Source organism: Martes martes, assembly GCF_963455335.1.
Source record: "Martes martes genome assembly, chromosome: 4".
Classification (NCBI taxonomy): Eukaryota; Metazoa; Chordata; class Mammalia; order Carnivora; family Mustelidae; genus Martes; species Martes martes.
In genome coordinates this window covers 153,904,238-153,918,699 of record NC_137891.1, presented here as the reverse complement: position 1 = coordinate 153,918,699, position 14,462 = coordinate 153,904,238, and the positions used below count along the sequence as shown (strand labels likewise).

General features: G+C 36.2%; 1 protein-coding gene across 2 annotated transcripts in view; it reads right to left on the bottom strand.

Annotated features, from left to right (window-relative positions):
• Positions 1-1,497: 1,497 nt before the first annotated feature.
• Positions 1,498-14,462, bottom strand: part of SPATA6 (spermatogenesis associated 6) — a 149,403-nt gene continuing 136,438 nt past the window's right edge. The window contains exons 12-13 of one of the 2 annotated variants that reach the window (XM_080802565.1): positions 14,042-14,133; positions 1,498-1,987 (exon numbers count right to left, since the gene is read on the bottom strand). In XM_080802565.1, the coding sequence (XP_080658691.1) occupies positions 1,807-1,987; positions 14,042-14,133 (273 nt within the window). In that variant the 3' untranslated portion in view covers positions 1,498-1,806. The remainder of the gene's footprint in view (positions 1,988-14,041; positions 14,134-14,462) is intronic. The other variant, XM_080802564.1, reaches the window with a different exon arrangement.

Genomic DNA, 14,462 nt, shown 5'->3' with positions numbered 1-14,462 from the left:
GATCGCCACAATGACAAACACTGCTACACGCTCTCTTAGGAAATTCTGGGCTAATTCAAAAAATATTTAATGAGCACTAATTATGTGTCAGACTCCAGACCAGATGCTAGAGTGAAACAGGGTTATGCCAGGATATTTTAGTGCCTCCAACAGGCCAGTGTTTATACTCTATCAGCCATACATGGTAGTTTGCCCGGACAGCTCTGTCTGGAACGGCTGTTCCAGTATTGATAGCACTGCCTTTCACTCCTGCCTTCCTACCTATGACTCTTTAAGTTGGGGAGTGTGAATCTAGTGTAGAGAGTCTCCTCAGCTTATATGACTAATGAAACACCTGTATCTACATGCCTACAGCCATCTCTTAGACTAGAAGTCCACAGAAAACGGTTCAGGAAATGCTGATCCACTTCATTCTCATCATTTGATAGCTGAGGAGAGTTGGGCCCAGAGAATTAAAGAGACTCAGCGGGAGAATGGCAGGATGGAACTAAAGCCTAGGCCTCCTGGCCCCTTTCTCTGGGGCACTTTCCCATATATCGCTGATTGCCATGCCAGAACACTCTAAACATGAAGTTTAAAAATCCTATTATTATATAACAAATATTATATATTTTCTCCTAATACAAAACAAATCACTCAATTTTACATGTTAATTTCAACTTAAATGGAGTTCATTTTTTCTTTTTTAAATCATAACTGTAAAACTAACCATAGGTAGAGTCAATGAGAGAACAGTACCTTGTCAACTCTTCGAGCTTGTCAGCCAAGCTTACTTATTTTCTATTCTCTACTTTCCGTCCACTTACTCTGGTAAATACGAGGTGACCGATTTCTTCATATCTTCAAAGACTCAATGGCCTCACAGGGGTGGATAAGGCAGGTAGAGAGGAGCTAATTTTATCAACTACCGGATTTTCCAGTACAAAGCATCATGTATAATATTTTACTCCCCTTTATGGTTCCAAGTGTCCTTTAAGTAAAGATACTACTTTCCTGGGTCATTTGGTACCTATGAAAACTCTAAAGAGTTTTAAGTACAATATAATCCCTTTATTCTTTCTGAGTTTCTACATGCTAACAAAAGCTATTTTCTGAATCTGGTTGCACCAAAAGATAGGACCTTAAAAGAAAATCATGCAAAGAACTCTATTTTAAAAAATCAGTTATTCACATTTTGGGTCACACATGGCCACTGCTATTTCTAGCTGACCGTATTATAGGTAACTTAGTTCTTTTAAAGAAGAGGAAGTGAATGATTATATAAACTTAAAAAAAATCCTATTTCTTATTAGCTAAGAAGTACAAGGAGCCTTTTTTGGGGAGAAGAAATAAGTAGAAAATACTAGTAAAAGCTGGGTTTAAACTTAGGAAACTAATTTCTGTATAGTATATCTTTTTTGCTCATTACCAAGAAAAAGGAGTCCATATTAATCTTAGACAAGATAACCAATCAAGCAGATGAAAAGAAAATCACAAGGTGATTAAGGCAGACCATTTCTAGAGAGAATCTATTCTGGGATTTGTAGATGGAGATATGAGCTATATGTGGCAGAAAATCCTTCTCATAATCAGATTGGAAGCTGTGATTATGGTGCAGAGCTCTGACTTTTAGAACAAAGCACTCTCTTCTGTGATTAAAAATAAAAGGAGTGCCTGTGATAATTTACCATTTGAAGCAATAAACTTATTCACATCTAACTATTCAGAACCATCTGTTAAAAAAAAAAAGAATACAGATATTGATCACATCAAACGTTTTCATTGAGAAGTTGACACAGACACCCATACAGTTTATCATGGATGGTCTCAGAAACTTTCCTGTGTATGAGAAACAGAACTACAGGCCTTTTTGTACAAGTTCCTGTATATCTTGTCCATGCTGTTCTCAAAGATGGGTCGGTGGGATTTTCCTTTATAAGAGGCTGCCTTGTTGGACCAGTATTCACCATCATCCAAATGGAGAGTGCCACGTGGCCGCTGAAATGAGCTATAAAAAAGGATAAAAAATATTAAAACTGGTGAAACTCAATGAGAGGTAGTATTATATAATTCAAATATTTACTGAGTACTTTATGAGGGTGTGATACTCTGGGCTGCGAGAAATAAAAGACAATAAGTTCTGTGCCTTCAAAGAGTGACGCTACTTGTATGAAACGATTACAAAACAATAAAGTGAAAATTGTGCCTGAGAGAGTTACGAAGAATTCTGAGAAGGAAGATGCGTGTGATGTGGTGAAAGCAGGGTGCAGACGCTGTGGGAAGGCCAGTCATGAGAGCTCTCGGCTTCCCCAGTCAGGCAGACCTGAAACTGAGTAACAGCTCCTTTATAAGCCGTGGACCCTGGGGCAATTTATTTAATCATCCCAAGTCTCAGCTTCCTTTACTGTATTTTCTTCAGTGTTGTTTAAAAATCAAAGACAAGGGGCACCTGGATGGCTCAGTCGGTTAAGCAACTGACTTTGGCTCAGGTCATGATCCCAGGGTCCTGGGATTGAGCCCCGCATCGGGCTCCCCGTTCCATGGGAAGCCTGCTTCTCCCTCTCCCACTCCCCCTGCTTGTGTTCCCTCTCTTGCTCTCTCTCTCTCTGTTAAATAAATAAATAAAATCTTTTTTAAAAAATCAAAGATAATATGTGTAAAATGTATAGTATAGTGCTTACTCTGCACATAGACGTTATTAACCACAAGGCACTAAACAACTAGGTACTCCATATTTACCTAAAAATCTGAGGACACTCTGAAGTTGGTAGCTGTGGAAACTGAGGCTCAGTCAAGGGACTTGCCTACGGCCACCCAGCTAGTGACTGGCAGAATAGAAAGAGATACCACATCTGTGGTCTTGAGGCCCCTTCCACTATGGCACTCTGCTAATGTCCTCAAGGAGGAGCAGGAAATTAGCCTGAATATGAACAGCTTCTAGAAAATGGAAAACAAGGCCAAAAAGTGTATTTGAAGTGATAGGGATCCAATTTTGAGGATCTTGAAGAAAAGAGAGAGAATAGATAGGAAGCTATGAAATAGAACAGGACTAAGTTAATTATAATGGTAATAAGAAAAGGCAACTCCTTTTGAAAGTTTGATAGTACTTTTAAAAACATACCAAAGTTACAAGTTTACTACCATAAATATTAAGTTCTGGGCTTAACATATCATTTGCCAGAAACAAAATGTTGACTTTTTCAAGGACTGAGTTATTTTTTTAAATAAATAATTGACTTCAAGAAATTAATTACTTGTTATAGATAAGACTCTCATGCATGATAGAGATTATGAAGTTTGTATCACATAAAACTGTATGTCCTGGTTATTAAATGCCACAAATATTTTATTCATGCATTTGGAATCTTAGTTCCAACAATTTCTTCCTTGACTTATCAGTCCAATGATGTTACCTCTATTGTCAATTGTGAAACTGGAACTCTCAGGGCTATGTATCTGTAAGAAGAATTTGCTATTTGACCTGAAGTCAATCTAACACCTGAACACAATAAAAGACACCATGAAAAAAGGCATGGAGTAGTTTGGGTTATCATTCTTGGAGCCTGACACGGTGGTCCATGAGGATGTAAAGTCATGAGAACATTTATACACTCATTTTGGAAGAGTTTGGCATGGCCCAATAAGGTTGAATATGCAGTTTCAAGCCAGCAATCCCACTCCTGGGTAACCAAGTAAAATTCTTGCACATGTGTACCAGGAGACATGTACAGACATGTTCACAATAACACTCTGTAAAAAAGCTAAGGACTGGAAGCTACCACCTAAATATCCATCTACATTAGAACAGATATGCATAAAATGGTATGTGCCTATAATGTTATAATATGCAGCAGGGAAAATTAATGATCTATAGCCACATGCATCAATGTAGGTGAAACTGAAAAACCAATGGAGTGAAAAAAAAAACAAATTCTAAACAATACACAGTTATTCTTACATTTATATAAAGTCTAAAACAAGGAAAATTAAACAACTTATTGCTGAAGGATAGATTCATGTGTGGTATAACTACAAAGAAAAAACAATAGAGAAGCTGTAACAACAGCTATCTCTATGGAAACAGATGAAATTGACTAGGAGCATAAGGTGGCTTTAGAGGTATGGCTAATGTTCTATGAAGCTGAATGGTGAGTAAAGGGGTATTCATTTATCATATTATCATTATTATTATTACTTAGGATGCACAAACCTTAAATATATTCCCCTGTTACAAGTAATATATGTGATATGTAGAGAGACCTATTGTCATGGTTCACAAAAGTGAATTTTTTGTGAACCATGACAATAGGTCTCTCTACTTCCTGATGGCCTTGCTAAAATGAAATTTTACCTCATATTTTTTAGTTATATTTACTAGATCCTATCATACTTTCCTTACACTTGGGTGCTGCCTCTTTCACACTGGAAAATTTTGAAAATGATAGAGTCTCTGGGATAACAAAGGTGTTTTAAAGCATGACTATCATTACTTCCATCTTATTCATTCAGTTAAGGAGGGATAATTAAGACAATTTCTAATAATGTCAGTATCATATTTAAAATTGTTCAAAAGGCCTTAGCCAAGTCTTAGTGTTCTTGCTTTGATATAGTTACATTTCTTTCATTCGCTTTGCTGAAGAAATAGTCTAGCCACTGAATATAATTTCTGATTTCATAGATATTTTTTCACCAAGATTCACTCCTGTTGTCATTTTTTTTTTTTTTTTTACTGTTTGAGTCAAATGATAGGGAAATCACACACCCACAAATGTATTAACAGAAACATTTCTACATCTTTCGTGCCTCTGCGACCATATCTACCAGCCCTGGCATTTGCCTGTGTTCCTTCAAAATACTTTAGGAATCCCACCCACCATGTTGCGTTTTGCTTGGTTGGTTGTTTTTATTTGTTGTATTGTTTTGCAATAAGTCATGAACTAATTAAAATTTCACAAAACACAGTTTTGTCCTTATCTCTTTTTCCACAATCACTGACTTTACTACATGCTGATGGCCAACTAACAATGTTCTTTTTTGAATTCTACATTTTGTTTAGTCGCCAGACTAGTTCTACTATGATAAACTACTCAACAGAAGTCTGAATTTCTTTCTTTTTTTTTTTTTTTAAAGATTTTACTTATTTATTTGAGAGAGAGAGAGAGAGAATGAGAGTGGCAGAGAGAGAGCATGAGAAGGGGAAGGGTCAGAGGGAGAAGCAGACTCCCTGCCAAGCAGGGATCCTGATATGGGACTCGATCCCAGGACTCCAGGATCATGACCTGAGCCGAAGGCAGACGCTCAACCAACTGAGCCACCCAGGTGCCCCAGAAGTCTGAATTTCTAACATACACCTCTACCCCACACTCAGAGAGGTAAAGCAGCAGCACGGCTGCTAACTTTAAAAAACATTGTGTAGATTTCTTCTGACATTGTAAACCAAATTACCACCTCTATCATCAATTACTATAATTAATGTTACCTGGCATAGATTTGCTACTGCTTTGGTTCCATTAGACAATACGTTTTTTTTTTTTTTTTTCATGTCTCAAAGCTGCCTTAAAGTATCACCTCCGTGGCTTGCAATGAATAAATAAAATTCAGAAAGCTTTTTAGAAGCAAATGTAAACCTGGTAAGGTTCTGTAAAGAAGAGCTAAAGTGGCCAAAATATACATCTTGATGCTTTTAGAGCTTGTAAAATTTGGCAGTGAGTTTATTGCTATTTAAAATTGCAAAGTTCTTCAATTTAATAAAGAATATTGTAATTCTCTGGAGAGAATTTAGGAATTAGTTCAGCCTGGAAGTCTGAATTTCAAAACAGAGATGTGAACACAGAACAGGTCTTAATATGGTCCACAGATAAGTGCAGTATCATAATCCTAAAAGAGTATCATAATCCTAAAAATGATATTTACTTCCAGACATGAAAGCATTAACTCTCTAATGAACTGTGAACATATTGAGTCAATTCTGATTTTCATTACTGAATATATCAGTAAGTTTAATATGTGTAAGTGACTCTAAAAAGCTTTATTATAGTAATAGGCTTTTAAAAATTATAGTTCTCTATTTTACCAAGAGTATCTTCAGCATTCATTCATTCAAAGCATTTTAGTGAATTCCTACTAAATTCTACAAAATATTGCATCAGTACTACATACTATTAAGTGGTTACTTTCAAAATGGGGATAATATTTTATTAATGTGGTACATTTTGTTTTAATTTACTCTTGCTACTTAAGTAGGGAGCCCTGTATTTAATTATGATAATGCTATTAAGAAAAAAAAAGACAAAAAAGAACAGACCAGGATAATATCCAAGAACTGCACAGCTTCAATTCCTAGGTATTGATAAGGCCTAGCAATATACACAAAGAAGAGAAAGGTCTTTGGAAAGTTTAGCATGAACTAGGAGACAAAGGACATTACTAATTTTTTGCTTCGAAAAGAATGAACTCACTTGAAACCCTGATGTTTCCTATATCAGGGTTTCCTATGTCAAATGAAGGCCAAGCATATACTACTCTATACATAGTCTTCAGACAAAATATCTCAAAATACCTCAATACTCATTGAAAAGAAGGTCAGAAGGTAAGATGGATATGCTACCCCCAAAATATTAATTCAAAGAAATAATTAAAAGGCCATGAGAATTATAAAATTGGCTACTGGCCATTTGTACTAAAAAAAAATCAGAGCTGAAAGTGACTTTAAAGATGATGTTCTATATTTCAAAATTGTGATGTAAGAGTCAATATGATTAAAGATGTTTATATAATAAAAGAGATAAGATCTTTTCCATAATACTCAACAAAGGTTCCTATCAAGCAAAACTTTGATTCAAAAAACACGGAATATTTTTAAGAATGTGATGTATGTTTGGAGGCACTGGAATGGATGGACATATAGGTGGGTGGATGTATGGATGGATGACTGGATGAAAAGTAGGAATGGAAGTACTCAAAAGCCTTGGGGTTCAGAATATGTAACAGGAAGAGGATATATTATGGTTTATTAAAATCTGAAAAGTATTTTGTATTTTTAAAGATACCATATAAAAGTGAAATGTCATTAAAGACATAAATTACAGCAGTAGTTCTCAAACTATAATATGCATCAGGTCATCTGGAAGGCCTATTACCACTAAGATTGTTGAGTCTTGCTTCCAGAGTTACTGAGGTAGAGTCCATGAATTTGGATCAAATACCAGGGTGATGCTGATGTCACTGGTCTAGGAACTATCATTAGAAAGCACTGAATTAGAGACTTTTCTATTTTCTTTTTTTTTTTTAAGATTTTATTTATTTATTTGACAGAGGGATAGAGAGAGAGCACAAGTAGGCAGAGCAGCAGGCAGAGGGAGAGGGAGAAGCAGACTCTTCACTGAGCAGGGAGCCTGACACGGGGCTCCATCCCAGGACTCTGGGATCATGAACTGAGCCGAAGGGAGCCACTTAACTGACCGAGCTACCCAGGTCCCCTGAGACTTTGTTTTCTATAGGAACAAAAAAGTTTAGGGAGAAAATTGCATCTTGCCATTTATCTTCTTTTATCATTAGCAGAAACTATATAGTAAACTGTAAAAGAAGTATATTCAGAGAAATTTACTGAAGACTGGTTACTTATATGTCATTTTTTCCCCCCTTCCATGACTAAGAATGTATAGAAATGAGCCACTGACAACAAATAAAGTCTAAGAGCTTTCATTATTAATTCCTTTCTCAATTCCTTATTTAGACATGTTACTAAATATCACAATCAAAATATGAGTTTACTTAAATGATAAGAGTTTTAGCAATGTAACTGATCATTATTAATAAAGAACCTAATTTTAATAGTGGAACAATTTTTTGAAATTGAACTATTACATGTCAAGGACTTTGATGGACAGTCAAAAACAAAGATAAGTAACATATCTGTGCCTTCAAGGAGAGCTCATATTTAATAGAAGACAAGATAGACACATAATAAAATAGTTATTGTGAGAAAAAGGTTGCCAATTCAAATGAAATACATGAGAGGAAGTGGTAGGATAAAGGAGAAAATGCCTAACAGTCTATTGAGGTCATGAAAGGATCTCACAAGAGGGAAAAACCTGACCTTAGTCCTAGAGAATAAGTAGGTGTTCACTACATAAACAAGAAGATAGAAGTTATTCCGGGCATCATATTATAAGAGAATCAAGGCATGAGACAGTTTGGAGTATCATAAAATACCAGGTACATCTGAAGAGGTAAGAATAAAGTAAGGTTTAACTGTTAGAAGTCAAACAGTTTTATCTTGGAGTGAATAATGAGCCTACAATAGGAGGACACAGAAGGGATTTCTACTGAGTGGGCGACTGGATCAAGATTACTCTAAAATCTCCTTAGTCTCAAGCATTATTTTTAGTAATATGTATATAGGGGATAAGTGATCTTTATTTAAACACAAAAAAATAGTATTTTAAACTGATATTTTAAGTCCTCCATCCAGTTTCATGAATTCAGGGTAAACCCATAAAGACCATCTCATTTATTTTTATTATTCTTTTCTGACTTCCCTCCCATACTTGGAGTAAAGAGAACTACACATAAAACTGATTTAATGAAGAGCACAGCTGTGATACTTCAGGAGGATTTTCCTGTTTTGCCCTGTTTACATAAAATAATAAACACATTTTTTATTCCTAATGGCAGTTATCACTAGAGCTTAGACAACTACAGTTCAAGCATATCATCATGAACTACTACTTATTATGCCTCTTGAATCTAACTTGGGATTGCTGTAATAGTCTCTTCCATGTCATCATCCAACCAGCAGTCCACCTACCATTAGTTCAGACCATAACTGCCTAGTTGTTTATGAGAATGTCATAAAACCACAATTCTTACTGGAAGTTATATTTAATATATTACTTTCTCATGATTATTTAAAAAATTATATCAGTCTGCCAAGATTTGGTAGTCCTAAAACCATTCTGGTTGCTTAGTAGTTTTTTTTTTTTGCTTAGCAGTATTTTTTAAGCAGGCAACAAGTTGGAACATTGACATGCCCTGGCATCAATATTAAGTCTAATTACCAAGGTCATATTTTTGTTTTAAAAAATGAATGCAACATTGCCCTGTCTTAATCATCAGAGAATTTTCTAGACTCCTAAACTACAATCTTGACAACACTTTGAAAAATCACAAAACTATGCAGCACCCCCAATATTTCTGAATATCAATACACCTTCTAGACAAAATTTATTTAAACTTTTTTTTTCAAAGATTGTATTTATTTATTTGACAGACAGCGATCACCAATAGGCAGAGAGGCAGGCAGAGAGAAAGGAGGAAGCAGGCTCCCTGCTGAGCAGAAAGCCTGATGTGGGGTTTAATCCCAGGACCCTGGGATCATGACCTGAGCTGAAGGCAGAGGCTTTAACCCACTGAGCCACCCAGGTGCCCCTAGACAAAATTTATTTAAAAAGTTAAATCTTAAGTATTTAATGAAAAAGGATTTTAAGATACTTGAGTTAATAACACAAGATCCAGTGAATTCAAATGAGAATCAAGTAACATTTATCTCACTTAAAAATGAAGGTTTATTCTTAGTTATTTAAGAGATTTTAAGTCTGTATATTATTTAGATTTTTTCTTCCATTTGTTAATATTAAAGACAGCCTTTTGGCTGTTATTATATCTTAGTAGATTCATCAGATTAATCAAATAGTGACCAATAGGGGCTCCTGAGTGGCTCAGTGGGTTAAAGCCTCTGCCTTCGGCTCAGGTCATGACCCTTCGGCTCAGGTCATGATCCCAGCGTCCTGGGATCAGGGAGCCTGCTTCCTCCTCTCTCTCTCTGCCTGCCTCTCTGCCTACTTGTGATCTCGGCCTGTCAAATAAATAAATAAAAATCTTAAAAAAAAAATAGTGACCAATAGGGAAGAGATGAGAACTAGAGTCAAGCCTGTGTTATTCAAAAATACTCAGCTGCTGGGTACCAGAGGGGAGGGGGGTGGGGGATAGGTGAAATAGGTGATGGGAATGATGGAGTGCACTTGTGATGAGCACTAGGTGAAGCACAGAATTACTGAATCACTATATTGTACACCTGAAACTAAGATAACACTGTATATTAACTATACTGGAGTCTATAAAGGCAAAAAATATATATATAGTCAAAATTTAAATTACTCAGTTACAAATAATTTCACAATTAAAACATTATATCGAGCATATTTCTACTCTTAGTAACCTGAAAAATATGCATAAGCAAATAGAAAACAGTTTATATCACTAGCTAGTTCCATAAAAGAATATGGTTAAAAATTTCAGACAATAGTCATAACAGGTCAATTCATATTCTAATGGTGAACTTAAAATTATTTTTATCCTTACTTCTCTCTTAACTGACTGAGCCATCCAGGCTTCTTACTTCTCTCTTTTTGTGACCAACTCCCAACTATATGAAGGATCACTTATGCCTGGTCTTTAATTAGGAACAACGTTCAAGTAAGACAGTTATGCCAGAAGTACACGGCAATATGGAGAAATTTAAACACCCTGAAAACTGAAGAAATCTGAACTATACAGAGCAGGTACTAAAAAGCACACTAGGACCCTGGGCACTGGCAAGGCTACCACCGTGAAGGTCTAAAATTATAGGCAACACATAAGAGAGAGGGAGGTCAGCACAGGTAGAAAGTTCTTCCCAAACTCCGGCTCCAGACCCCAAAGCACTTTAAGTAAAAGATTACTTAACAACTCCTTGATAAAAGAGATTTCTTCCAAACGAATTTTATACTCAAAGATGTCAGAAGACCTAGGACAGCTAGCATGCACAGGCTGTCGTGTACAGTAAGAGGCACTCCAATTTCCCATCCTGCTCCTCCTACAGAAAGCACAGCCTCTCTGCTCTGCTCCATGGATGATAACCACAGTGCACATGTAGATCATAAGATCCAGCATGAAGTCCTAGGCATAATTTTGAAGCAAAACATGAAAGAAATAATTTTTATCTCTTTATCAATATTCTCTATTTGAAGAGTCACTGCCATGATATATGCCTTTAATTCATTAAACAGGATCTCCTTTAGTTCTTTGAACACAGTTGCTAAATCCAATATCCGGGCCTTCTCAAAGACAGTTTATAGTAATTCATTCTTCAGTTGTATGGCTTAGATTTTCCTATTTCTTGTGTGTCTCACAATTTTTTTATTGAAAACAATATTTTAGATAAAAACTGTAATGACTCTGGATTTTGACCTTACCAGGGTTTTGTTTTTGATTATTCGTTTAGTGGCCTGCCTGGACTAATGCCTGAAGTCTGTTTCCCTTGCCCTGTATAGTTTCTGATGTCTCTTGTTCCTTTTCTTTTTTTTTAAAAAATGATTGTTTCTATTTTTAAGCTTGTACTCTTAGGGGCTGCCCCTGGGTTAGCATAAGTTGGTGACTAGCAACTGATTGGTCAGAAAGGCTTGTTCCATCTTTTGCCAATGGATCTATGTGTGACTTGGAATATAGATTCAAAGTTTATCCGGTTTGCAAGCCTGCCCTGGATATTACTCTCTGCCTTCACAAGGCCTCACATTCAGCCATGGACTAGTGGCTCCCTAAGGACCTCTCCAGTTTCTCCTGGTCTTATTTACAACCTTACACACACACATAATGTTCCAGACTACTAGAGTAAGTACAACTTTATCAAGACCAACTCTGGCTACCTGGTCCCTGGATCGTTATCTGTACCAAGTAGTTAGATCTCGGCCTTCTCTTACTGCTTGCCAGTGGGATCATTGTTGTTTCTATTCATCTCCGTGCACATGGGATTTCCCATGCTCTGCTCCATACAGCCAGTCTCCTCTGGCAGCCAAGCTGCAGCTCTCTCAGCAGGACTGCCCCAAGGAGCTGGGAACCAGGAGTTCTGGGTAAAGTGCCACAGATTCCTACTGCCCTTACTGAGGTTCAGTAGATTTTCTTGATAAGTGCTTCTCAATTTGTTATATGCCTTTCAATTTTTAGAGTCTCAAAATTGTTGTTTCTGACAATTCTGTCTAGTTGTTGCTTTGGGGAAGAGGATTTGTTGAGCTCCTCACTCAGCCATTCCAGGGGTCCATGCAGACTTCCTCAGGACCTCTGTGTTAATTTGTGTCTGCAGAGGGGTGATATTAAGCCAAGACCCCAAACCTCCTCTTGTCTGCTGATGGAAGCCTTAAGGCAAGCCAATGGGTGATGACTTCGAGTGCACGTTCTCTCATCTTTGAGATGGAAAGTAGAATGAGAGTGACTCCTTGGCTGATTATTTAATATGTCCTAGGGATAAAACTAAAATAATATCCTGATCATTTCAATAGCTTCTGGAGCTAATATCAAATATATTCTTATAAAAGAGGTCTTGAAGTTCTGACCACTTGGTTCTATCAGTCTAAATGTGTATATAAAGGGCACCTGGGTGGCTCAGTGGGTTAAGTCCTGCCTTCGGCTCAGGTCATGATCCCAGGGTCCTGGGATCGAGCCCCACATTGGGCTCTCTACTCAGTGGGGAGCCTGTTTCCCCTTCTCTCTCTCTGCCTGCCTCTCTGCCTACTCGTGATTTCTCTCTCTGTCAAATAAATTAAAAATCTTAAAAAAAATTAATGTGTATATAAAGAAAAGTGGCAAGGAATATAAAGAAACTCAAAAAAAATGTGTAAGCAGAACTTTTCTGATACTCTGCTTAACTCTTACCTAAGGGGTACCAAAACAGTCTCAGGTAATCAAAAGCTTAGCCAGTAACATTGCTTGGTGAACTGGAAAAAGAACCAATACTGAGGTTTACAGCAAACTTTAAATACAGACCAGTGCTTTTCAAAATGTGGTCCTTACACTAGCTGCATTAGGAGCATCCATGATATTTCTTAAAATATCATTTCTTAAAATATTTCTTAAAATATTTCTAGGTCTCACCCCTCCATGTAAAGATTTAGAATCTAAGGGAGTAGAGAGGAGAACTCTACATTTTTAAGATGCAACTCAGGTAATTATTACTCATACGAAAAGTATGAAAATCAGACACTTTCCTTTACCAACCCTATCCATTCTTACCCAAATTACAATCAACTATATAGATTAAGAACTAAAATTGAGAGGTTAATCCATATAGTAGCAATCTGGAGACTAGAGCTTTAAGTAAATAATAATAATAAAAGGTAAAAAGTCTTCTTCCTTGAGGTGTGAACTTTCTTGGATCTCCCTCCTGTTTGGATTGCTTCTTCAAACTCACCTGTATTATGCTACTCCCTTGATGGGAGGCCCAGCTTGCCTGTTGGTTGGGAAGCAGTAGCTTTGGGAAAGGAGTTCACATTTATACTCTGTGTAAGGGGCAAGAGAAGTCCTTACATGTTCACAGAATATCTAGCCTAACTTATCAGGGTAAAGATCAGAAACTTTAGTCCAAAACTCAAGTTAGCAATAAAACATATTCCATTATCTGGAGCTTTTTTTTTTTTTTTTCTTATACTTGTTTTTCAGGAAACCCAGAAGGTGGAAGCCATGTGGTAATCAGTGGTATAACACCAAAGGATGCAAAGAACCTTCAGTTACTTAAACTCACAATTTACATTCAGCTTTTAATATCACATTCTGTGGCAACTGACATAGAGCTTTTAAAAATCTTCATGACATTTGCTAGCATAATCTTGCAAAAATTTTGTTATTACTAACATTTCTGAAATGTTAGGCTAGAAGAACAGTTTTTCTTGTGTTATTAAAAACAAGCTCACTCATGGTCCAAAATTATGGCACCTGTTGTTTGAATGAGAATAAATATACCTGAAAATAAGCCCTGGATACGTGGGTTTGCAGGACAGTCAAATACCCTGTAAATCTTAAGTAAAATGGACAGTATCACCCTTAATTGAGTATATTTGTTTTCACTGAAAAGTTGCAGTAATGAAATCATTAAAATATTTTAATAGGATTTTATATAGTTAAAAATAAAACTTACTAATAAATAATTATCAATTTGAGCCTAAATTTCCCACAAAATTAAGCAGATTAAAAAGGTTATATTTATGCCAACTGTGAGAAAGATCTCAACACACTATATTAATCCAGCTCATACCTATACTCTGGGTCACTGTCATAGGCAGAGTCTCTGTATAAAAGACCTCTTTTCAGTTCCAGTTCATCTTCTTTCTCTGGATCTCTCTCATCCTGAAAAGTTTAAAGATTTCCATTAATTCATTTTATAATTAAAATGATGCCTCTGTTTCTTTGGGAAATGGTCTCACTCTCCCCCATTATAAGAAATGAATTAAATGCTTGGATTTCTTAACGAAAGAGAAAAAGAGTAGGTGAGAATTCATGATTCATGATTCTGTTCAATAAAATATAGTTTTATTATATTTTGCTAATAAGGCTTATCAAAGACTAGATACCTGGTAGATGTTTTCCTGCATCAATAAATGAACAAGAATTGATACTGTGTCAAGATATGTAGTAAGATATACAGTAATATCTTACACATTGTTATGTGAACTCCT